At 37.1% G+C, this 27,550-nt stretch overlaps 1 protein-coding gene across 2 annotated transcripts; it reads right to left on the bottom strand.

Annotated features, from left to right (window-relative positions):
- Positions 1–501: 501 nt before the first annotated feature.
- RAD21 (RAD21 cohesin complex component) lies at positions 502–27,550 on the bottom strand. Of its 2 annotated transcripts, XM_061123572.1 has the most exons (15): positions 27,411–27,550; positions 27,000–27,115; positions 20,370–20,544; positions 15,711–15,840; positions 14,449–14,548; positions 12,921–13,027; positions 12,419–12,625; positions 11,833–11,958; positions 11,382–11,504; positions 9,559–9,782; positions 8,201–8,360; positions 7,608–7,753; positions 4,726–4,875; positions 2,839–2,922; positions 502–2,217 (listed from the first exon to the last, which is right to left on the bottom strand). In XM_061123572.1, the coding sequence occupies exons 3-15, from the start codon at positions 20,511–20,513 to the stop codon at positions 2,026–2,028; spliced, it is 1,893 nt and encodes a 630-aa protein (XP_060979555.1). In that variant the 5' UTR covers positions 20,514–20,544; positions 27,000–27,115; positions 27,411–27,550; the 3' UTR covers positions 502–2,025. The 2 variants fall into 2 exon arrangements, with proteins under 2 accessions (XP_060979555.1, XP_060979554.1); XM_061123571.1 differs by lacking the exon at positions 27,000–27,115 and having other exon boundaries at positions 27,411–27,544.

Genomic DNA, 27,550 nt, shown 5'->3' with positions numbered 1-27,550 from the left:
CCAAGTATCAGCTTTCAAATAGTTTTTCTTTGTCTGTTTCCCGAGTGCAAAGTCTTAAGTGTCTGAAAAGTTCACAGCTAGTGGTGGGACAAGTCAGATGCTTGAATGCAAAGACGGGTATGTTGCAAGTTGCCTACTGAACGCCATGGCTAAAGTAAGTTTCTCAGATGGATCCAGCAAATCTCCAGGACATTGTTAATGGGCTACATTTGTTTAGACCCCCAAGCATACACCCCTCTGTACCCATGTCATAATTTCTATGTACTTAGCAATTACAAGACTATAACTATGCCCCAAAAGATTCCTCAGCATCAGCCATTTATTGGTTTCATTTTAATCTCAATCCATTCTAATATACATTGTAAAGATTTATTATTTTGTACTCTAAAGATCTCTTGAAAATTCACTTACTATTTGTGTGGATAATTATTCTAGTTAAGACAAAAAAGATGAAGCAATAATCTTGGGGAGTGCCACCAACAGAATACCAATACTCCAGAATTTACAGCTTATAACACAACTTTTATTAGAAAAGTTATACATAACATAGCATCAACTATTTTCAAGAACAATATTAAACCCGATAAGCAACAAAAACCAGACTAACAAAATGTGTAACAAGAAACTAATGACCTTTCTATAATCAAACATTCAATTATCTACAATGTCTTTATACAAAGGGAGAAAAATCCATGGTTTACAGGCACATGATACTGAAATAAAGCGGCAACAGCAATTTTATACAATTACCATTCTCAAGAAACTGAATCATCAAAACAGTAATTACGAGTTCACAAATTTAAAACATCTCACATAATTTAAAATTATTGGGTATACACTGAAGTCTGATTTTTTTTTTTTTCCACACAAGTGCCAACACTTAAGCTAGAACTTTTAGTGTGTGTAATTTTGCCCTAAAAAGTTAAGACATGTTTTGATAATCATAACAGTTACATAATTTTTGTGCTACCTGGTCTGTTAATATTTAAAGCCTTTATTTGGATGTTTTTCTTCACTTAAATTACAGGAAACTATTGGATTTCTGTTGCAAAGCTATTACAGTTCCAAACAAAGGAGTGTGCAAGCTTTGGAAAAAAAGATCAGTACTAAAACTTACAATAAATATCAAAGAAGCCATTAGTTTTTACAGCGCTGTCTGCTTAAAGGTTAAGTCCTCCAGTTGTACAATTTCCCATCAGTCTGTCCTTTCAGTTAGCATAGCAATTTCTATTTTCATGATCTGAATACTCAAATATGTCCAAACATCTTTTTAAAACCTTGATTTATAGCTCCTGGAAAATTATAGATGCTTTTTATATTCATTCTACTCTAAAAAGTCTATTTCGGCTCATTTTAGAGTCTCACTAAAACAACAGATTTCAGTATAGTAAGATTCATTAAAAAGTTTCAAATGGAATGATTTACAAAATAGGGCACTTTAAACCAAGTCCTATCTTTTTGTAGTTACAGTACAATTAATTTCACATTCCCGCCCCCCCCCCCCTCCCCCATGGTGAATTGTGAAATTATACTTTAAAACTCATCCCGAGAAGACAGTCTCTGTTTGGGGAACCATCCCTGAAGGACAATGGTCCCTTCTAAAACTGCTGGGTGTTGCTGATGGGAAAAGACAATTTCTGTCAAAGAGTCACACTACTGTTCTTAACTGTCAGGTGTTTTTTTCCTGAAACGTTCTCCTTTATAATGCAGTAATGGAGAACTAAGATAAAAACCCCAACCTTCCGCTGCTACTCAATTATATGCGCCAATATTGCACACATCTGTTCTGGACTGTTAAATTAATCTTGGGGTGCTTGCTTTCTCCACCAGAATACAAACACCATACAAACAATTCTGCTTTAAGAGGAAATGGGTAAATTTAAAATACTGGAAAAAATGAAAAAAAGGCAGAGACTTTGTACAGACAAAAATCTAAATTTTCTGGAAGGGTTTTGTGTGCCCTACACATGGGGGCAATTTGTACACACTAGTGAAATGAACACTAGCACTAACGCTTCTAGCTGCTCAAATAATGTGGAACCTTGGTCCCGGTGTTGCAATGATATCACTGTATGGTTCTTCCTGTGTCAGCTCAATAGCTTGCTGCTTTTTAAGAACCAAGAAGCTGTAGAACTTTGCTGCAGCTTGCTTTCTGTTCGTGTTTCGGCACAGCTCAAGCAAACTGATAGATTCAGCTCCAGTTTTGGCAAGAGCTCGCTGAAATAAAAAAAAAAGAAGGATTAAATGAAAGTAATCAGCAAACCAAAGTAGTAATTTTAGAAGCATACTATCTTTGGATAGTATGCAAATGTTTCTCATGTTAAAAAAAAGCAAAGGGACAATGTTAACACAGACTCATTTCTTTGTAGATTTAACTGAACTGATAAAACACACTAAAATGTAGCACTTACAGTTTTGCAAACTTTCAACTATCCTTTGAATCTATTTTAGCAGACCCTGAGCATCTCACCTGCTATTTCATAGACACTCAAGCTATCTCCTCTGTATCTGATACATGAAGGCCCAAGGATAAGTGATACTCTAACCCTGTACAATGATTCAACACATTAAATTTGCTCAACCAAAAAAAGATGTATACACACACCAAGGAGCTCTGCTTTGCAGAGTAACAATGGGAAAGTGTTCCCCTGGATGCTTTCTAGGCTTGATTTCAGCCTAACAGCTTATGTATTAAAGCAGTTTAAGGTGTGTGGTTTTGGAAGAAGTTTCATAAAAGGCAGACTTGCTGTTTATATAGCATGTAAGTAGTTTTCCTTTTAAGGAAACAGTGCCAAAAGCCTTTGATGAAATTTTTTCTCTAAGCCTTCACTGGCATACCTGAAGACCATGAAGCATCTGCTGGGTCCTTTTGTTCCACCTTCTTTCCTCTTGATCCTGATCACCTCCTGAAGCATCTTCATCCTAAGTGATAATGACCCCACACAAAAACAAACTGACAAAACTGCTACAAAATGAAGCATTTCTGTTGTCTCCTGAAAGCTCTAAATTAAATTGTGTATTTTGGTTAGTGGACAGAACACTTAGCATTTAGTTCAAAGTCTTTTTTTTTAATTACAAAAGAATGTCCTCTGTGCATTTAGCTGATTCTGTACTGATCTAGAAGCATGGGATCTACACAGTGTGGTCCATGGACTAATGCTGGCAAGCAATGGGTTATTGGCCACTGCTAAGATAAGAAACTTATATCAGGTGTTTCAAAAGAAATGGGCTATAATTTATAATATATATTTAATTGTAATAGCCTGGTTCCCAGTCACCTGCCACCTACAAGACTGAGGTTGGCACCAGGCAAGAGCTGAGATACTCCCAAACTATGCTGGAACTATACATAATACCCAAAGGACCAGGAGTTAACAATTTCAAAAATATCAGAAAGTATAATTTTAAATATTAATTGAACACAGTCTGAGATACTCTAGAACACAGGCTGGAAGAACTTTGGGGCTAAATTCTGACTTTAAAACAATATAAGGCTCATAATCAAGCCCTAAATGGTTATGAAACCTATGCTGGCATAAATTACAAATATGAACAGATGGTAATGAGAATTAGTCTTGGAAGAAACTTTAAACATAAAGGTTTAAATAAAATATTTGACAGGACATCAAAAACAAAAATATCTAAGTCTTCTATAACAATTTTAAAGATCTAACAAAAGCGGGGGGTTGGGAAGACAAAAGACCCTGAACAGCCAAAGTGTGCATGAGGAAAAGGAAATCCACTCCCAAACTACCTCTACTTTTTTAAAAAATAAAAATCAGATTAGCCAAGTCACATCCCACTCCACTCTAATGAATAACAAACCCCTCACAAATAGAGGGGTTATACGAGAGGAAGATGTTAGTAGCAATAAGAACTGACCCTCGACCACAAGAGAACAAGAACAGCTTACAATTTAGAAGTCAAGAAATCAGTGAAGGGCAAACCTCTTGTCCTTCAAAAATCCCACAAGGGACCGAGTGAGTTATTTAACACAGCATAAAACTTGAGGGTCGTGATGGTCTAGAGCAGTGGTCCACAACCTTTCTGGCACCAGGGACCAATCTTTGTAGAAGACAATTTTTCCATGGATGGGGTATGGTGTGATGATTTGGGGATGAATCAAGAGCGAATCAAGAGCATTACATTTATCATGTGCTTTATTTCTATTACTACGCTGTGATATATAATGAAATAATGCAGAGCAGTAAGAGCCCTGAGCTTGTTTGCCTCCAACTAGATGCTTCCATCTGGGGGTGATGGGCGACAGGGGCAGGCGCTCCCCAGCACTAGCATCACCACCTTGGCTCTACTGGCATTAGATAATCATAAGAAATGCACAACCTAGGTCCCCTGCATGCGCATTTCACAGTGGTTTGCACTCCTGTGACAATCTAGTGCTGCTGCTGATCTGACAGGAGGTGGAGCTCAGGTGGCATGAGGATGGGGCGTGGCTATAAATATGGATGAAACTTTGCTTCTTCACCTGCCGCTCACCTCCTGCTGTGAGGCCTACTTAGTTCCTAATAGGCCTTGGACCAATAGTTGGGGACCCCTGGTCTAGACCACTAAGAATCTGGCTAAGTTTTGCACTTATTCAAACATTTTTTATCACTCTGATAATTAACTCAGCTCCAATATGAAAAATAATAACGAGCTGGCTGAAGACTTTCACTAAACCTGGAATGGGAATTTACTCGTCAGATCTTTTTTACATTTCCTTACCTCCTCCTCTTCGTCATCTTCTTTCTCCTTCTCCTTCTCTTTTTCCTTTTCTGGTAAAAGTTCTAACTCTGGAATTAACTGACAGATATTTGGAGGTTCTTCTGGGGGCAGCTCTACAGGAGGTATTTCCATCTGCTCTGCCTGCTGAGGCTTAAAGCAATAAAACAAGGCGATTTAAGGATGCACGTTTTAAGGGTAGCTTCTGTTAAGGATGCAGTTGCTGCAGTTTTCAAAATGAAAAGAAATACTGGGGTCACACCTCCACACTTCCTCATAATCAAAAACTCATTACAAGTCTCAACATTAGTTTACAAAAGAAAATCTGTTCACTGTCGTCTTAACCCAGAGCAAAGGTGCTTTGTTTTTATACCTACTATTTGCAAACACTAACAAAAAACCCTCAAAACTTTCTGTATTAACATTTTAGGGATAAACAGAATCCACTGACTCCAGGGCAATGCAAAAAGGCTCTAACGTTAATTAGCCTGGCACAGGCAACCATTACTGTATAAGACTGCCTTAAGGTTATTGCAACTCAGCTTGAGTGCTAAATAGGCCTTTGGGCTTTTCCTGAAGCAAATAATACAAATGAGAAGACTATTTTTCTGGGTCCATTTCTTGTGTTTTCTTCTCTGACTTAATACAAACAAATGAGAACATTAAAATACTCACAAGGGAACAATTATCCAGAGAGTGGAGACTAGAGCAACCCACCTATTACCTGCTCCCCTTCCTGAACTCAAAAAGAAAAATGCACCCAGCCTTTTACAACTACTTAACACCGCAAGGGGGGGGGGGGGTGGCCTTAGAGAACTAGTTCTTAAAATTCGCAAGGAATATTCTTTTGCCAGTGTCTTGATGGAGGCTGAACCAAGAGCCTAAGGCACCAAAAAGTCTCCCTTTGTCCAGATTAATGTATTCTATAGACTTAAGCTTGGGAAGCTTCAAACCAGACCACCTCCTTCCTTTTTACTTACAACAGGACACTGAAGTGAACTTAATGGTAGGCAGTTTAAATGAAGTAGCAAGATGCTACTTTACTTTTTGGACAGATATATTCTAGTTTCTTAACAAGACAGCCTGAAATTACTTTGTACTATAGATATGCAGGAATATTTGCTAAACAATAAGCCAGAATCTGAAAGAGAACAGAGGAATAAATGTACACTACATGGTCAATTAATTTAGCACAAAGGAGCCAAGCGTATGCGAGGAGGAGAGGACAATCTCTTCAATAAATGGTGTTGGGTAAACCAGACAGCCACATGTAGAAGAATGAAATGGATTAAAGACTTGAATCTAAGACTTGAAACCATAAAACTCCTAGAAAAAAACACTGGTAAGAAACTTATTGGTTTTGACAGACTTCTTTGGATTTGACACCAAAAGCAAAGGCAATAAAAGCAAAAATAAACACGTTGAACTTCATCAAACTAAAACATACTACAGAGGATACCATCAATAAAATGAAAAGGCAACCTACAGAATCGGGAAATATCTGCAAATCATTTATCTGATAAGAGACTAATACTCAAGATATACATACAACATAGCTCAAGAGCAAAACAAACAAAATGGGCAATGGATCTGAACACACATTTTCCCAAAGACAATATACCTGATGACCAACAGGTATAAGAAAAGGCTCAACACATCTCTAATCAGGCAATGTAAATAAAAACCACTAGAGTTATCACCTGACACCTGTCTGAATGACTAACCTGTTAAAACGCCAAAAAAGACGAGAGACCAAGTGCTGGCAAAGATGAGGAGAAAAGGGAACCCTCACGCACTGCTGGTGTAAACGTAACTGGCTCAGCCATTATGGAGACAGTGTGGAAGGTCCTCAAAAAATTACAACTAGAAATTTCACTTCCAGGTATTTATGCAAAGGAAATGAAATTACTATCTGGATAAGATGCTTCCATGTTCACAGCTAAGCTATGAAAACAACCTAAGTGTCCATCAATACATAAATGGATAAAGAAAATATGATACACACACACAGATATATTATTCACAGGAAACTATGCCTTTTGTGACAATATGGATGAACCTGGAGAGCACTATGCTAAGTGAAATGAAAGACAAGTCCTATATGACAGCTGTATCACTTACACATGGAATCTTAAAAAGCTGACATTCACAGAAGCAGAGAGTAAAATGGTGGTCATGAAGGCTAGAAGGTGGAGGAAATGAGATGTAGTAGTAGATGTTGGTCACAGTATAAACTTCCAGTTTTAAGTAAGTTTACATACTTGAAAGTTGCTTAGAGTAGATATTGTGTGACAAGAAAAAAATCTAATTCTGTAAAGTGATGGATAATAACTAAACTTATCATAGTAATCATTTCACAATACATACATGTATCAAGTCATTATATTGTACACCCCAAACTAATAAAATTTATATGTCAATTTTATCTCAATAAAAATGGAGGAAAAATGTTCCATCTTGCTAACAGCTGTTTATTAGCAGGAAGTTTGTTCTATTTTACTCAAAATGTATTTAACAGGTTCCTTATGTTGCTTTTCTTATTCTATCTAGAATTGTCTGATTCACCATGGGCTAATGTTTGAGAAATAAAATAAAATTAGAACCAAGTTCAGTGTCAAGGATTTCATATTAGCCAAGGATGCTCAGGCCACTCTGAAGCAAGAGTATCCAAGAAAACAACAACTCCTAAACTAAAAACAACGCCCACTCAGGGCACACTGTGTTTAGACCCCTGGCTGCCATTTTTTCTCTCTGGATCCAGTCCTTGCTATTTTCTGCCCAAACCAAGATACTTCAAAAGGTCTCCTTAAATAACACTTGCTACTACTAGGGATCTAAAATACTGTCTGAACATCCCAAACATTTTGATGGAGAGATGTGCTTACAGGGATCACGGGTTCTGGGTCAATTTGTCCCGCTTTTCGTTTAACTCCCTGAGGTGGTGGTGGGGGCATGGCTGACTCATCCAAGTTTGTCCTGCTGGTCTCCATCGTCTCCTGGAGGCGGCTTGGCTCTTCCAAAATGGGCTCATCTACGATTGGTCATGTGAAGAGAAGACTTAGATCATCAGTCCTTAACAATATTTTAGGACCATTTAATATTAATATGCTACAACATAGGTACTTTCCCTAGAAGGAAGGCAGAATAAAATTTTACCTCCACAAAAGTTACTCAACTTATAACAATACATTTACAAGTGGGAGGGAGCTTTAAAAGGACAAGCGCCACTTCCAGTCCAAGGCAGGACAATCCTTTAGCAGACTAGCACTCAGCCAAGTCCTAAACTTTAAACTTTCTGAAAACAGAAAGTTTCCCATCTAACTAAGCAATCAGAGAATATAAAGCATGTATTTCCCTGTTCAAAAATTTGAGTACACTTCTTTGTTCCTGATTTCTTTTACTTTGGCAATAATATAGGTAAAATTTAAGCCAAATGTTCACTTAAACTTTATGAGGGAACTATTCTAATAGAACAGACCGATAACATCACGCTGCTGATGTTGCTGCTGCTGGTCCTCTCTGGGAACCTCTGGATTTTCAAATTCTTTGAGGAATTCATCCAAATTATCAGCCTCTCCTCCTTTCCTCCTTTTTCGAAGATCTTCTGGTACTAGTGGTGTAAGACAGCGTGTAAAAAGCTATAAAAAATTTAAAAATCAATTATATAATCTCTACTACAAATCACAAGAAATGAAAACCTACCACTAACATTACAATGTTTTAATAGTCGGTATATATATATATATATATATATATATATATATATATATAAAATTGAGCACGATTTCTACTTAATGTTATACCATATTCACACTCCATTCTATAATTTGAAGCCATGGAAGATTTTCATTGCAGCAATTTTATAAAATTTGAGGATGAAATTTTTTTTATCCATTGTCTAACTTGGAGATTAAGTTTTATTTACCTGCAGTTTATTTTCACATTCATACACTTAAAACTCAATCTAACTGAAATCATACCCAATAGCTTTACATAGTACCCTTTTCACTCAATGATATGGTAATTTTATCAACTATTATTTCTAGTATTTTTAATGACTGAATATTCCACTGAGTGGAAATACATATGCGTGTGCATACATATGCCACGCTTGAAAGATTTTTTAATATTTTAAAGTTCTTTAGAAAAATTTAACTTCAAATAACAATTATTTAACATCTTCATGGAGTAGTTTTTTTCCCCCATATTTTAAATTATCTCCTCAGGAAAAATTACTGACAATGAATCACTAAGTCAGAAAAAAACCAAAACCTTAAGAACCTTCTTCCAAATGATTATGATTGTGCTTCCAAAAAAACCCAGCAGTTTTAACAAAGCCTTGCTGCTTTAAAGACTTTAGATTACTTAAACAAAATCAATCAGTTCCAAGAATTTTTCAACTCTAAAAAAGGGCCTGTAAATGAAAAGAAATTCTCATAAAGCTAGAAATCTGTATTGTGGGAAAAGTAGAACCAACCCATATTTTAGCCAGAAAGCACCATCTAAAGAAATGTAGACTTGAACCACGGTACACAGTAAGGCAACAGAACTAATACTTTATCAGAGGAAGTTGAGAGAGAATTATTATTAAAAACACCAGTAGCTTTTTAGAATAGTGAAAATTCATTCCACATCTTTTTGAAATGTAGGTGTCACTTATCATAATCTTTCAGATCAGGTTTATATTCAGTATACTGTGGTTTAAGGGAGAAAAAAGATGATGCCATATGGCTGGCTGAACAATACCTGATCAAAAATGATTTAAACAAAAGGTTTTAAAATTTTAAAAAATGACCAAAATGTGTATGAAATTTAAAATCCTGCAAATGCCATTACCTTCAGTAGTCTGTTATTCCATAAAGGCTGAGCAGGTAAAGAGAAGAGTTTTTCCACTCCTCCTGTCTCTTTCCACATCATCAATTTCTTGGTGGGTGGTGCCAGATCCAAAGTAGTAACAATGTCAGAATAATCACTAAGCTGGGCTCTAATTGTCTTGCTATCCAACTCTTTGACACTGTCAACAATGAGCTTCCTCTTCCTCTTGGCTTTTGTTTCTTTGACTAGAATGATAAAAAGAAAATAAAGTCATCTTTCTGAGGCGCCAGCATGAACCATACAACTTTAGTCTCATTGTATTTCTGCCTTTCTACATGCCTAGAAGGAATGTTAAAAGTTTAACGAGTACAGAATCTATTTTAACTGATGTTTCCCAAGCATCATATAGAAGCTGACGTATGATAAACGTTCAATAAAAATTTGCTGAATGAATATGTATAGACTTTTAGCACAAAATGGGCCAAAAAAAAACCTGTTAAGAACCAATTCATTTTTGCTCATGTAGTTTTATACTATAAACACGCAACATACCACACCTCATTCGGAGTTAGACTCAAGCGCTAGGTTTTGCCGATTAGGTAAGTGACCATTAAAAAAAATTAACTTCACTTTACTTCCTCATCTGAAATACGGCCAACCACTTACAAGGGACTGTAAAATATTTAGTATAGTGTCTGGCAATAGATTGAGGACTCCATAAATGGTTGCAAGTACTATGGTTTTTATTAGAAAAGTTACAATTCATATACGGCAGCTGCATAAGCAGCCTGATGAAGTGAAACAAGCGCAAACCCAGTTAGATGAATCTGAAACTCCATCCCTATACACTTTGTGTGTTCATTTATAATCCTTACTAAATTCTTACAAAGCAGGTAACATGATCTCAGATTCTTAAGATACAGAAAGGCTCGTGGTAGTAAATAAATTCCTCAAGATTTCATTCTGTCATACGTTATATAACTCTATTGGTTTTAAAGATAAAATATGCACGTGGTTTAAAATTCAAAAATATGTTACACAGTGACAGCCTCTGTCCAGCCCCTGTCCTCCAGCTGCTGAGTTCCCTTCCTTGAAATTAAAAGTTCAAGTTCTTGTAACAGCTGGCTAAGCTCAACTGTCTTAAACAATGCAGTATTTGTCCTTACATTTTAAAATAGATCTCTGTGATATCTGTCAATAATACAGTACATAATTTACTTAATTATCCAGGTTCCCGTACTACTGAAATTCCCTGAGGAAAGACTTGTTCATTTTTATATTTTCAGTTCCTGAATTGAGTTCGTTACACAGAAAGTACTCTTTTTAAACCAGAAGCCAAGTGCCAATTTTGGTGATCAGATTCTAAGTAGGAAATCTCGAAAGTTAATCTTGTTTTAACTTAGAAGTAATAACAACATCTTGAGTCACACTGTAAATGACTTATTCTATTCCACTATATCCATAAATCATTTAGAAATTTTTAAGTTTCACATCCAAATTACATATTGCCTCTTCTACTAGAAGAGGCACCTCCAATTATACTTTGCTATGCTTCTTATTTAAACACTAAAACTGATTAGTCAATCTTGTTATTTTACCGAAAAATGCCTTGCAGTGTTTTTAAACTGTTATACATGTGACCTGTTTGCATTTTTGTAACCCCCAAAGACTGAGATACATATTTGCAGAAAGCCTGTTTCATCCTTTGGAAGTTGTTTCACAGCAACTTGTAAAAACATTCTGTAAGATACTAAAATTGTCATTGATTAAAGATTCTACAATAGATGACGGACAAAGGAGAAAAGTTATTTAAAATGAGATTACTGGAAAGTGTGTTTGCTCACCAGTGATATCAATAGGTTCCAAAGCAAAGGCTTCTTCCTCATTTGGAACAAGCGTTGTCTGATCAGTCATAGTTGGCATTGGTTCGACAGGATCCACTGAATCAGGACTATCAGGCCCACCCACTATAAAAGCAGAAATTTGGTCAAAAAGGCTTGGAATTTACCATACATCCAACAAATGGTAAGGAAAAAACCCCTTTGAGTAACTGAAAGAAATCCACTGGTACCAAAGAGAAAACATTTTTCTAATTACAAGGTCTCTCCCGTTGACCTACTGGCCAAAACACAGGCAGGAGCACACGGTTAAACACGCCAGAGAATCAACCACAGGCGCTTCTTAAGAGTCACAGTTCATTAAAAGCGAGAATGTTTAGCTTTTGGTCTTCTATACATGAAATATGTTTTTGGATGCCATACAATCACATGCAATCACTGAGCATGAAATGCTTACTTGACACGTTATCATCCTCGTCCATATCATCGTGTGCAGGCTGCTCTGGCAACATCACCCCCGCCTCAGACAGGGCAGGGGGGTCGTCAAAGATACCGCCATCATTATTACTAATCAGCTTGTCATCTGAAATAGGGAATGTAACTTAGTTGCAGTTTACAAAAGAAATGCTGAAAGAACAGCTGCCAATCACTGGGAAAATAAAATTATGTCAAAATGTATTAAACTTAAAAAATTTAAATCTGTATTCAGTATGCATCTGTTCTCTTCATGGTAGTATACAGAAGTATTAAATACTTCCACACATGAAAAAAATGTCTCCTTAATTTTAAAACTTATACTTACAGACACAAATAGAGAAGCCTGAAGAATTAGTAAAACTTAAAATTCCAAGACAAGCACTTATAAACTAAATTAGGTATTGCTAACATTTTAAGGTTACAGGTTTACAGATAACACCAACTGAACCAACTGATCACAGTTCACATATACATACCTAGAGAGATGCTCAAGACTGAGAATTAGCAGCCACTCTAAAACACCGCAACTGAATAAATGTTAGAGTAATCACCTTGTAGTGACTTACCTAATATACCACCATCATTTCCTTCTCCAAAATTGTCATCCTTATATTGGTCTTCATATTCTAAATGGTTAATTTTCTCATTAAGATTGCTGGTGCTCTGCTCAGGCTCTAATAGGAGGTTAGAAGCACCAGTGCTTGCTAACATGTCGTCATCCTCGAAAGCGCTGCCTTCTCTCATTATCTCACGATCATCCATTCCAAAGTCACCTAAACAAATTTTAGTCAGTCATTAGTTGAAAAAAGTTAGAAATACTGCTGACACAAAAGAAAATGCCTTATGATTTAATTATAAAGCCATATTTGCCTCATAAATATTTGCCTATGTATCTCTGAATATGAAAACATCTGGTTTAAGCTTTAAATCTTCAGCATCTACACTGCATAAACCGATCCTGGGCATGATCAGAAAATTCAAATGTAAGATCCAAATTTAGGTTGTCCCAAATATGTTATGTGACATAACTTTAACATTACAGCTAGTGGCTAATGATTTCTCTATTACCAAAATCATTTTCTTGTAGAATACTGATGTTTCCAACTTCTTCTCTCATGGTTATCTCTTCCACTCTACTCTGGTTCAGGCTGAACTGCTGGGCCACATCAATGTCACTGTAAAAGAATTTCAAAACACTTTAGTCTCAATTCTCACTGTACTGTTTTATAAGGGAAAACATATCTCAATTCTATAAAGGGGGAAAAAGCATACACACAACCTGTGGAGCCTAAATATTTGACATTAAATAAATGCAATCCAAGAATCTAGATGATTTAGAAGCGAGTTTCATTTGTATTTAAATTTTAAAAATGTTAATGACCAGTGAGCAAAATATAAGTATGCTGAAATCACTACACAAAGCAAGATGGTGTACAGAGAGGAAGAACTTGAGAGAGGCATGGGTTAGAGAACCATGGGTTTTCATCAGGGCCCTGCAATTTACCGGCTGTGTGAACACTGACGTTAACTGGCTTTTCTAGAACTCTGTTTGATATGAACCGACCTCAGATTGGGTGATAGTGTAGCATGCATTTAGTGGGGGAAAAACACCTGCACACAAGAAGACCCTTGCAGGTGAAACTGGTGTTAAGGGTCAATTGTACACATTAAATAAAACTGGCAATGTATCAATAATGAAAGAAACTGGATCATCAGTACCTGGAGTTCATAATACTAATCACTCTTACTTTCTAGAGTAAGGAAAAACTTCACCATAAAAATTAAAAAAACAAAACCAAAAAAACACCAAGTATAAAGAGAAAAAGTAAAGCAGTCAAATAGTACCTAGCACTAATTAACACAATAAATTCAAAGTAAGTAATAAATTTATAATTATGCCAGATTGTTTTTCTAAAAAAGCAAAAAAAAAAATTGTTAAAAAATAAACAGGGCTTGATGTAGAGGGTTTCCTGGTTAATTGTGCTACTTAATCACTTAGTAACAGTCACATTCCCTGTCATGGTAATGATAGCTGGATGCTGAAGACCTGAGAAGAGGTAAACAACATACCACAGTACTTTGTTGTAATGGTCACCTCTGTATAACTTTCTGTTCTCAAATGTGTGTTGTGACAATGACCTTCACTCGCTCTTTGAATAAAGTTATCTCACATGTTTATTAAAAAAAAAAGAACAAAACTTGTGGCTGAGTATAGCTTGGTCAAGATGATAAAATGGTAGAAGACTTTAGTAAATACCTCTGGAAAAAAATCATGAAGCTACAGTTCAAGTTTACTGATATCATTATGTAAAGCAAACAGCTAGACAGCTCTTCACTTTACATAATGGCCTAAGCAAATCAGAATTCTCTTTAGCAGTGTTAAAGCTGACATTGTTTACATGGTTTTCTTATAGAAGAAACACTTCTGGGTTATGTTTCATATTTATATACTATCATAAATACAGCATATGCATTTGGCTACATGTTAACTCAATGTCAAAACATCCCAAGAAAACTATGTATTTGTAAGCCAATAATGTTTTTTGGTACACCAAGTCAATAATTAAAAAAAAAAGAGAAAAAGAGACAGACATACTCTAAGTCAGGCAGTGGCTGATCAAAATCATGAAATTCTTCAGGTAAAGTAATGGCATTGTACGCAGCTTCTCGATTTTCCTCAGGCAGGTCAACAACACCTGGAACAGTAACAGGAACTTGAAGCCCTGGCTATACCGAAGATCATCAAGGGGTGCAGGAAGGTAAACTGTCAGCTTAATTTCCTAAGGTTCTATTCCAGGAGGGCTGCTTCAGCACCACTGAGGCACAAGGGCCTCAGCGTCCTCTATAATCGTCAGTCACACTTCTTGTATCACACGAGAACGGGCAGAGCACTAATTATGAATTAAACTGAGAAATCTTTAATAAAGGACATAACAACAAATAAGTATTAGCAACAGCTTTCTACATAAGCACGAAATTCATGAGAAAAAGGAATGACTGCAAAAGAGTATCCCAAATGTTAAGAGGAATTAGTTATTTTAGAAAAGTGGGATTAAATTATTTTTATTTTCTTTACATTTCCCCTTATATTTTAAAGTGGTCTATAATAAACATGCATTGATTTAAAAAAGAAACAAAATGTTATTTTAGCAAAATACGCTTAGTAGCCACAAAGTAGAAAACACTCAAGTATCATGGCCTCCGCTTAAGCCTTTCACTTTTAATCAAATCTTAGAATCTCAAAGATTTCACTATTCATGTTACAATAATTTTAAATAGAATACATCAGTAGAAATGAACAGTATAAAGCAGCTCCCCTACACATTGAGATTACTTTAATCAGAATAAAATTTCGTCAATACTTTAAAAAAAAATTATACAATTGTAATTATCTATGCTGATGGAAGTCTGGTTGCAAGAGTTCAGTTTTAGAAATCAACTATTACCTAAAACAAAACAACAAAGAAATATAGAGAACATTTAATAAAGTTTTAACAACTTCAGCTAAAAGTGAATTCGATTTTAAGACTACATTAAAACTCTAAGATTTTTTTTCTGAGCTGTGTTTTTAAAAACATAGAACAATGAGTTTTCAACACTTCAACCTCTGATGACTGCTGAAAAAGGAGTTAAAAGGGCAGCTCCAAAGGATAACAAAAAAGGTCTCCCATAATTCCATTCACAGAACAAAAATGAAATGGGCTATCGCCCTTGAAACACTGCCTGTCCAAGCTTTGCCCATTTTTGAGGGGCTCCTTGCAATTAAAACAAACTATGCCCATCTAGAAATACATGCTTAGCAGTTTTTCACCCTAAACACAATGAACTTCAAAGTTAAAACAAAAAAGTCAACAATACCTGGCCGAAAAGCCATCTTTATTTTAATGAATGCCTCATTACAATCTGCCAGGAGGTATTTGGCTTTTCTGTGATAGATTCGAACTACTCCCAGTAAGAGATGTCCTGATGTTCGGAGTGCCATCTTCACCTGCGGATTAACATTAATTTATACAGTAATGTTCTGGTTTTAGAGAAAAATTCAAAGCCTGTATGTTGTGCAATTTATAGGCAGTTTATATCTCTTCATACTTTTAACCATTGTATTTGAAGTTACCTCATAATCATGTATATATTTTCTCACCTGTAAATTTCCTGAGTATACCCGAAAGACAGACAGACAGAAACCCATGAATTAACATGGATGTGAATGTAGCTCTGAGGCAAGTATCAGGCAACCCAAGAATTGCTATCATTAGCTCATTAAGTATGTGACACTTCTGGATGCCAATCCAGAGTCCCTGCTCCCTGTCAGTTAACTGAACTCTGATTTTATGTGGGAAGTGAACGTCCCCAGACTTGAAAGATGATGATCTCGTTCCTCTCTGCGGATGCTTGTTTCTGAGTGGGCATATAACCTAGTTCAACTAACAAGGAGTATTAAGTAGGTCAGAGAATTCTGAGATTTTACCAATTAAAAAAACAAAACAAAAACCTCCACAAAAAAACTGAACCCCCCTCCCTTCTTCTCCGCTCCCGCCCTCTGAGCAGGTGGGGCTCACAGCAGCTTGCAGCAACCCTGTAACCCAGGGCGTAGGCATGAGGACAAGAAGCCAGCAAACTAAGAAAGGGGGTCTAGGTGAGTCCCTTGGATGACATGTTTGAACTGCTGAACCAATTCTAGATCTTCCTACTTCTAAAACTTCTAGTTAAACCAGACCACTAATTTCCTTACTGTTTAAGCCACTTTTCACTTAATTTTTATTACCGGAAAATAAAATTTAGCTGGAAAGCACACTAACCTATAATGGATAATAGTACTGTCTCTTTTTTTAAACAAGAAATCACACTCCTCAGCCTGTATTTTATCAAAGTGGATCTTGATCAGTGTTTATGGGGGGGGGGGTCTAGAATGTGGGATGAGACACAGTAGCTGGGAAAAGAATGAGGGAATTAAACCCTCAATCTAAACAGAATCAGAATTCCTCTGGTTACAATAAGATTTTCTAAAAGCACAAGAAAATATGAGTGCAATTTTATCAGATTGTTTTCCAGATCACACCACAGAAACATCAAATTCTAAGGTAGCAAAGAAAGCTGTTAAAATATTTGCTTACAGCTTAACTTATGATTATTATACTATGTTACTTATAACTTACAATACAATGTGTTGTTTTATTTAATATGTATACTCCCTATAGCAGTCTAGGATTCTATTAACAATAACTCAGGATCTACATTTATGGTCACATCACATGACAGCATAAATTTTGAAGTTTAGAGTTGTAAATTCTTATTTAAAACTGTAATAAATTTGTGACTAAATCTAGGTCACATCCCATGATGAATCTCTTACCCAATTAAAACGCGCTCTTAATGGAAAAATGAGACTCTCCCTTTATGGTTTGCCTTAGGAAATTTGAAATTAATAATGACTACACATAACCCTTCACCTGAGAAAAAAGGAGACAAAAAACTCAACCGTGGCATGCCATTATCTTGTCCAGAATCAGCAACTTTTAGAAGGTTGTGTATGGAAAACAGAGTAGTGGGTACCTTAGAAGAAGGGGATGGGGGAAAAGCAAAGGGGTAAAAGGATCAACTGCATGGTAATGGATGGAAACAGAACTTTAGGTGGTGAGCAGGTTGCATGGTATACAAAAGTAGAAATACAAAATCTATTACATAATGTTACAAATCAATATTACCTCAAAGTAAATTACTTAAAAATGAAGATAACAGTTTCCTCATTTAAAAAAAGGTAGTGTTTGGGCAAAGGCTTTCTTCTTTCTTTCTAGATTAGTTTGGTTCAGAGTTTAGTCTAGAAGGAGATAAAATGAGGTGTGGAATTTCTGCGGCTGAGCTTGCTGATTATTAAGCGTGTAGGTATGATCAAGAACATAGGATATACATCCAAGGACAGCTCTGCAGGGGCTAAGAGGGACCGTTCCAGCCAGAACGGGGGAAGGCATGGAGTTCTGAGTGGGCCATCTGTCTGACACTTGTTGTAAACGACTAAATCAACATTTCCCCACAAGAACCATGCAACGAGAGCAAACATTAGAAATTTTTACGTCATCTCACCCTTTGGAGATATCTATTGTGATACATTCTATCATAATAAACCAAAATCAAAGAAAAACAAGACTTAGAAATGATTTTAAAGTTATAAGTGTCCCTAATGGCATACAAAGTACTCTGCACATATTATGAAAAAATGTTCTTTTAAAAGCCAAATCAGCTTCAGTATTTGCTTATGGATTTTGTTAAAGATTAGCCACACATATCCATTTCCAGAATAGAGTTCAAATTCTCCTTTCTCCATTTACTTAACTCAGTAAGCATACCTATAAAAAGAAAACATTTCTCAATTTGACCAGCAGTGCATGTTGGTACAACTTCCCCACAGAATACATTGCTAATGCATCAGATATCTTAAAAATAAGTACATCACCTGCTCGATCAATCATATTCCTAAAACATCAAGGAAAGACAGAGAACAAAAGATTTTACAAATAACAGTTACAAAATGGTCGTTTTTTAAAGAGGAAAATAAAAACTTGTAATCACACCACCTAGAGCAATCTTTAGTAATATTTTAACATGCTTTCTAGGCTTTTATATGTGCATACACACAATTTTTCTTTTTATGTGTGTGTATATAAAACTGCATATTGTTTTGTAATGAGCCTGTACCCAGGAAAAGCTCTGTCCATAGCATTACTGTAATTTTTAGTGGCTGCATTAAAATACCAGAGGAATTAAATTCAAAATTTTGGGAAAAATATGGATTAGCTCTCTCCTTTCAAAAAATGCAGCTGGTAAAATAAATCAAGCACAATCATAACAATAAATTACAGGTCCATTATCCTTGATCTGAAGTCCTAGGGGTCAAATGTGTTTTGGAATTCAAAGCTTTTTTGAATATTATAAAGTTAATGCAGTGCACTGCCATTTATCAAAACATTCCCTGGAGTGTCTGCAACAGCCCCCCCACCCCCATAATCATACACATTAGTGTTTCCACAGTGAATTTATGAAAACACAAATGACCTCACTTCAATTCCAGTCGAGTGGGTTTCTGGGTTTTTGTGTGTATTTTAAGTTCTGTGCATAAGACACTATGACACTGTACAATACAGCTGCTAAAATGATGGCCGAGTTAGGAATAGAGCTTCTCCTGAATGCAGTCTTGTTACAAAACATACAATGCAGTTTTTGTATACATGCATTAAAAGGGAGAAAAATTACACGTATAACACATGCACCCATGAAAGTCTAGAAGGCATACCAAAATACTAAAGGTTTCTCTAGGTGGTAGAACTAAAGGTCACTTATTTTCCCACTTGCAGAAAGTCCAATAAATTCTACAATAACTCCTCTAAAACTGGCTGAAGTTCCATAGAAACTTTATAATGTATTCTAATTCCAAATCAAACTTTCACTTCTCTCCTGTAAAACATTTTTCTACATAACTTTCTGAACAAGTCTCTGCTACATCCCAGCTTTATTTCTGGGATCCTCTTGCTCTTTCAGCAATAAAGAACTACTCTCATTTACCTGTCAATTCTAACAGTAGCTCCCAATACTGATACAGAGAGGTGCAATCTGGAATCTTTAAAAACAGGAAAACTGGTAGATGTATGTGTATATGCATATGTATAAATACAACATCCAGGAAAGGACCTTTAAAACACAGACGTAATATATGTATAAAAAAATTACATCCAAGGCCCTTCATACATTTAAAAAATCAACCTGTTTATTCCTCAATGAAATGCTAATGATGTTAGTAGCTTTGCGTCTGTGTGTTTTAATGGTCCATCTTTGGCAATACAAAAACCATGTATTAAATCATACTATTTGTGAAATCCAAGGGTGGAAACAACTGCTTCAGAAGTTTCATAGGATATTAAGAAAATCTCTAGAAACAGAGCAGCAAACAAGGCAGATAAGGTTAGGACATTCACAAGCCTTCCATTCTAGTGGTACACAGTAATTAAATATTTAGGGAAAGTGCATGGCCAAGTAAAAAATTTCAGAGATGGGAAAAAGGTTGGTATCTTCAAGAAATAGCAAGCAGGCCGGTGAAGCTGAGGTGGAGCAAGTGTTCTGGAAACTGTTCACTATGTGGATAAAGTAGTTGGGTCTGGCCCCTGTAACATTTTCCAAATAATGGGTCCTTATTTTGAAAACTTTATATAAATTCTATAAATTCCTCAATCAAAACACCTATGCTCATATTTAGTATAAAAACATCTACAAAGTCAAATATAAAATATTTGGGTACTGCCAGACCATGCTTATCTGTCATTAAAAGAGGCAAATGAAAATTATCTTTGTACTCACAACACAATTTTTAGAGAAGAGAGTATCAAATTGAGACTCTGGCTAATCTATGGATTTTCTTTACCCCCAATATACACAGATGCCTGCCTAAGAACTCGTTTTTATAGAATTCTATTTCACACATCAGTGAACAATCAACAAAGTGAACAAAAATATCAACATCAAACATACCTTTGGTGAGATGATACTCTCCACACTGCTCTCTAAATTACACTCAAACACATGGGCTTTGGTTAGCTTCTTATCCCAGTGGGCCGCAAGCCAGATTTTGGCCAGTGGCCCTCTTTTACTGAGGACAAAATGTGCGTAGAACATTGTTCTGGTTGACTATGAAACAGGAGGAAACCTGAGGGGGAAGAAAAATTAATACAAATGCCACATGAGAACTGAATTATCAAGATGTACAAGAAATCTGGCTCCCCTGATGGCTCGGTTGGGAAGGAACCCACCTGCCAGGCAGGAGACCCCGCTGGATTCCTGGGTCAGGAAGGTCCCCTGGAGAAGGGGAAGGCTACCCACTCCAGTATTCTGGCCTGGAGGATTCCATGGACTGTATAATGGGGGTCTCAAACAGTCGGACACGACTGAGCGACTTTCACAAAAAATGTGAAATGTTTCCTTTTCTTTTAAATCTGAGAACTATGTATGAAAGGCTCAAGTGAAGTAGAGTATGAATTAAAGCAACCTATTGTTTAATTTTGATAGCATTAAGAAAAAGACTGCCCGCCCATACTAAGGTGAAAAGGGGACAAAGGTCAGATCACTTTCATGCCACACTGTCATCTTACAATAAAAGTGTTAGTATGTTTTCTCACTTTGAGTAAAAGTTGTCATCAGAAAACCTACTCTTTTTGAAGATCCATCCAGTGTTAATTCTATTCCAATCCAGATTACTAACTGTGAAAGTTAGTAAACTGTGAAAGTTTGCTTTTGGCCAAAAGTTAGAAAATGTGTTCCTCATGATAAGAAAAAAATGTCCAGGAAGAAAAACACTCGAGCAGAGATATTAATCAGTGAGGAAATTTCCATTTTAGAACCCCATTTAAAAATGAGATTCTCAGCCAAATGCATTATACAATAATTGCTACCTCATGTCAAGCACTTTACATTTCACCAAGTTGGTAAGTGGACTGACCCCATTTTACGAGTAGTTTAGAAAAGCTGAGCCTTAAAAAGAAGCGTTACCAAAGTTTTCTCAACTCAGGAATCTGGAAAGCACTTGCCCTCTTATAATTTAAATACTAAATTGAGAACAACGATACAGTATACAATTCATCATGACTGAAATATTCTTAGTAGAAATACAAGTATGTTATTTTCCTTTTAGCAATCTAATGTATAAATACCTAAGGCAAAAAAACAGCCTGAAACACTCTAGTTTAGAGAACACATGAACTGTGTAAAACGGTAACTTCCCTTATACCATGTCGTTTTTTCTTTTCCACAGATTTTTAAAAACCTTTCACCAAATGAATCTCTATTTTTTTCTAAAATGTCCGTAACTGGAAAAAGGTAAGCATACTTTTATAGAAAGCATGAAAAGTAAGTAAAATTTTAAAACTTATTTCACACCTATCCCTTGCTCCCTACCATTCCTAGGTTCTGGCCAAACACCAAATCTTCTTTAAACTTTATCATTTTGAGAATGCTACATAAATGGAATCATACAGTATCTGACTTTGGAATAGCTTCTTGGATTCAGCATCATGTTAAAAAACCCATCAAGGTTCTTGGTGCACGCATTAAGTTTGTCTCCCTCTGACGCTGAGCAGCATTCCCTGGGATGGGGATGCTACCAGTGTGCTTGGCCATTTTACCTACTGAAGGACATTTGGTTGTTTCTAAGTTTTTTGACTATATCAAATAAAGCTGCTGTAAATACTTGTGTATACAGACTTTTGGTGAATATAAGTTTTCACTTTCCAAGACGAACAGTCTGAGCTGTGACTGGACAGACAGCACAACAAATATTCTTTTAATTTTTAAAGAAACTTTTAACACTGCTCTTATCAAAATTCTAGTGAGGCTTTCTTAAATAAGCTGCTGACAAGATTTTTCTAAAATTCATAAGGAGAGGCAAAAGACCTAGAATAATTAAAACTAATTAGAAAAACAAAAACTTTGAAGACTCATTCTACCCAATTTTAAGACTCATTTTAGAGGTATAATAGTCAAATACTGTGTGACCAGAAAGACACACAAATCAATGGAACAGAGTAGAGAACACAGTAATAGATCCACACAATTAAATCCAACTGATTTTTCACAAAGATGCAGAATTCATAGGAGGGAGGTAGTCTACTAGTCTTTTTGACAAATGACACTTCAGTGATTAGATATCACCCCACAGGCAAAACAAACAACAACAAAAACACAAAACCCTCAACTCAAATGTCACACATTATATAAACATTAAATTACAGACTTAAATATAGAACTATAAAATTTTAAGGGGGAAAAAAAACCCACAAGAAAACACCTTTAACACCTAAAGCTTTGTAAGAATTTTTAGACATCACACCAACAACATGTCCCATAAAGGGGAAGAACCTATTATGAAGGAACCCACTGAGGATGCAAAGGCAAGACAGAAGATGAGAAAATGCACGTGCAGCTACGTATCTGAGAAGGACCTGGATCCAGAATATATATGAAGAACTCTCAAAACTAAAGAGAAATCCAACTAGAAAAGGGTGGCGGGGTGGGGGGGGGAATTTCAAGGAAAAGAAAATACTGAAGGCAAATTAAGAACAAGAAAGATGCTCAGCTTGTTAGTTAGGAAAATGCAAATTAAGACTCAAGGAGATATCACTGCACACCTCTTTTAAGAGCTAAAATAAAAAATAACGGCAACAGCTAATGCTGGTGAGGGTACAGAGAAGCCACATATCTCATAAATGGCTACTGGGAATGCGAAATTTCCTTTCGAATTAGCTTAAGAAAAAAAGATCCAGACTAAGTCAACTTGAATTTTCATGCTTTCATAAAGGGACCCTAACTTTAAATAAGAACTTTGCTTACTGTACTTTCAATTAAAAACTGTGCTCATTCTTTCCAGTAAGGTACAGCAAATACATATATATTAAGCAATTCCAGGCAAGAGATTTCACACCTGTCAAAAATGTTTGGGAGGGTGGTGGTACAAGGGTAATACGGTCAGGTTTGCCTCATCTTGATGCCAATAATTTGATGGAATTTTCATTCTCTGAACCAGATGCTTTCAGGAAATCATTAATTCACACTAGGAAAATTTTTTCAAAATAAATAATTGGCTTCATCAACTGCCTAAAGTTGTGAAGTTTTTCTTGCACATGTGGAGTTAAGGAAAGAACTAAAGAAGAATTCAGGTCATTCTAAAGTAAAAGGACTAACCCCCCACCTCCCAAAATGCAAAAAAAAAAAAAAAAGCACCTCAAGTGTACCTTATACCCTAGTAAATCAAAATATGCTTCCCATAATCAAAAAGAGCCTCCTATGCTGTAGCATTTCTACTTCAAGCCTTAAAGTTTGTTAGTGTAAAAATCAGGCTGCCTCTATAGCATTATAAATATAATCCACAGGATTTTGTAGAAATCTAATACGGCTTGAAATGTCACTAAAAACACTGACTTAGAAATATAGTCGCTGTTACGCACAAAGCCCCAAGTTTTACTACAGGAGACAGTCATGTTCCAAATAAGTTAAAAAAAAAAAAAAAAAAAAAAAAAACTATTTACCTACTACAACACTCTGCTGCATGTCAAATACTAAATATGTGTTTAATGAAAATGGAAATGAAATACACCAAGTGATCTCATAATTGATACATGTAAAAAATTTTGGAAATTTTAGAAATTGAAACTGGCATGTCTCAACAGGTGTCAGTAGCTCAGGGCCAGCACTTCAGCTGCTGGTTAAGAGTTCCACGCTTAAAATACCCCAGCTATGTCCAGGCAGAGATTCCTAAACAGATGCTTTCTTGGCACTGGATGGGGAGTAACTAAAGCAGAGTGGTGCTAAAATTAATCTGGGAAACAATTAGCAAGAGGAAATCACCTTAATAACTAAAGGAAGCCTGATGGGACAGTAGTGATCAACTACTGACATATCTAAATAAGAGTAAAATTTGGTCATCCTCACTTTTTGCAGCATTTCTTTCCCTTACTGATACCAAACCTTTAGCCTGCCCCCCACCCCCACAAAAAAGGTTGGTAAAAAGTTCTAAAGATTCTAAATTTTGGAAATCCCTTGCAATAGATCTTAGCAGAAAGCCTACATTGCTGCTTACCAGAAACATAGCTTACCAATTTCATAATTTCTCCATTTTTTTTCTAAAGCAGCAAACAACTTTTAAAAACTGATCCTAAAAATTTTAAATATCTGATATGAAATGGCAGAGTAGTATTTAGGAACATATTCAGGAACGCAAAAAATGGCACTTTCTTTTAAGATATTTCGAAAAAACCAGTCAAATTACAGCTCATGTTTCTACAATGTTAAATCATTCTAATATTTCACTCATCTGTTGGAAAGCAGGGCAGGATAGTGGTTGTATAAACTGGTATGCCCTCTTTGAAGGGCAATTTGGCAAAATCTTATACTCTCCAGCCAGAAACTGGGCTTCCATTAATAAGCCAAAAGTATACTTGAGGATGTATAATAATGACAGATCAAAAATTAAACTTACTAAGATCTAAGAATTTTATCTGTCCATCCTCTTCATGACAGTCTTAGAAGATAAATACTGGCCCATTTTATAGACCAAGAAAGAAAAGAAGAGGTATAAGGAACTTGGCAAAGGTCACCAGTAATCAATGCAAATGCAACTTGAACTTCAGAGCCCACAAAGTCTAACTAAATGTTTTGTTGCCTTGCCAGCTCGACTACAAAGTATTAGGAAAAAACCTACCTAGCCCCTAATAAGTGATTTTAAGCAAATCAATACAATCATGCAATAAACAGAATTCTATGCACTCTCAAAACAATGATAAAGTATTGAAAAGAGTTCCCTCTAGACATGTATGTTAACACACACTTGCAGGAGCATAAAATATCTGCAGAGTGAAAACAGAACTGATGAAACCGGTCACCTTTGAAGAGTAGGTCCAGTGAGAAAGTAAGGCCTACCCTTCTGCACTGCTGGACTTTTTTTTAACTCAAGGCATACACAAATGTCACCTATTAAAAGTAAAAACAATTCTATTGGGAGTGCTTTCCCAGTAACTAGTGAATTAAGCTGGTTATTCTGTGGTGTTCATTTTTTCTAACCATAAAAAACTGGAAGGTGGAAATTCAGTGATTACTAACCTTGGAAAACAACATCATCTAACTCAGGTAATAATGGAACCGTCTTCTGGGGGGTGTTTGTGGGGAGGTTCTCCAGAACAAAAGGTATTTGCAATGCTATACATCAGAGCTGCGTCCCTTGTGATACTAAAGTTCTTTGAAGGAGGGTTTTACAACCAGATAGTCCTAGGTTCAAGTTCAGCTCCCTCCTTAGCTGTTCTGTAACTCTTAAAAGGGATTCAACATGTGAGTCTCAGCCTTCTCAGCTCTAAAATGGGAATGTTTCCCAAACAGGATTTTGAGAATTAAACATCATGCTTAACACAATGCCTTTAAAGACGCAGTTACTCTGGGAAAAAAATCTCCTCCAGAGTACATAGAAGTTATCAAGATCATGCCTAACAACTCTGATATCACAACATTTAAACATAAAACACAAAATATTTTCAGTATCAAGAACTTTCCTTTCTGTACCAAATTAGATAAAACTCAGAATCTTTGTGTTCCAATAAATGGAAACTCACCAGGAAAATCTCATCCTTAAGAATTCTAGAGTGCAGTAATATGTTGCCTCTACACACAAAAAAGGTAAAGATTATGCGCTACCAGCATAATTGACTTGCATATGAAAAGCAAAGTCCACTGAGTTATGCACTACTGTCACCTCATCTGCAAGCTGTTAAATAATTTAATCACTGGATATGGCACAGGTCCCCATCAACGTCTTTTTAAAAGTATTGATTAGCAGCCTCCAACGATAAGCAAAGAAATTTAATGACCCTACAACTTCAAAAAGCTTCCTCAATCTGTCTTCAACATTCTGCACAATCATACAGCTCACTAGCATTGACATTCGTTGGAAGAAAATAGAAATTTATTTTCTGGAATTCAATGATTACTCTAAACAGCGTAAGGAGAGCAGATGTTAAACTTTGGCTTGCAAACAGAAGCCGATAAACACTAGCCTTTACCCGAAACCCTTAAAAACACAAGCGCGTTTTTGAACGCTGGAAGCCTATCAATCAAATCTAAAGGTGGCCAAACCTTCCAGCGTTTCCCTCTTTGAAGAAGGTGGCGAAGTCTGGGAGCACAGCTCGACAGTGTCACCCCTAAACTATTACAGCAGATCCTTCTCAAAGCCTTTCTCAGCGAGGAAAAAAAGACACCACCTATTTGTCAGAAACACACACCTCCCTCCCAAACACAACATTCAATATCCTCAATCTCCAGGAAAAGTCTGGGAGGAAAACCAATTATGCTAATTTCCCAAGAATCAGAGGCAACTTCCCTTAGTCGCGTTTTCTATTGGTCTAACATTTGCTATCCCCATCGTAACCATTTTCCTTAAAAAACAAAACAAAACAAAACGGGTAAAGGGGGAGCAGCAGCAGTCCCCGGCTGGGGGCCCGCCGCATCCTCCGGGCCCGCGTGTCTCCGATCACCGCACCCGCGCGCGAAAGACGGTTGCGACCCCTCGGAGTTGGCATCGCGGGCTCCCGCCCCGAATCCCGCGTCCTCCCAGACAGCCATTTTTACCCGAGGAGTAGGCGGCCCGGTCCGAGAGCGGGCTCGTTCAAACCTCCTCTTCGCCCTCCGCGGCCCAGGCTTTCCCCTGCTCCCCGAGGGACCCGCCGAGCAACGGCTCCTCTGGCCTAGAAACAGACCCGGACCATTGGTTACCCAACAAGAGACGATGCGGGCCCAGGCGGCGCGGGTCCCGGCCGAGGGCGGGCCCGGGGCCAGGGACCCGGGGCGGGCGGCGCTGCCGTCCCGGAGCTCAGGAGGGTGGCAGCAGGGCTCCGTCCCGGGGCGCTGGCCGTGCCGCGGTCTCCCTCGCCCTCCCGCCCCGCTCCGGAGTCCGGCGCCCCGACGGCAAGGCGGCGGGGAACGGGTGGGGGGGGGGGGGAGGGAGCTGGAGCAAAAGAAGGGGGCGGCCGACTCTCCTACCTTGCTCTCCGCCGGGAGTTGGGCGGGCTGGGTGGCCTGGGGAGGGGAAAAGGGTCGGGGAGGGGGCGGGGAAAGGGAGGGGAGCCCTAGTGCGGTGTAGCTTCGCAGCAGCTCCCGCCGCCGCCACAGCGGCCGCCTCC

Source organism: Dama dama, chromosome 21 (genome assembly GCF_033118175.1).
Source record: "Dama dama isolate Ldn47 chromosome 21, ASM3311817v1, whole genome shotgun sequence".
Lineage (NCBI taxonomy): Eukaryota > Metazoa > Chordata > Mammalia > Artiodactyla > Cervidae > Dama > Dama dama.
The sequence above is the reverse complement of the archived record's forward strand: the minus strand, read 5'-3'. Positions and strand labels throughout refer to the sequence as shown.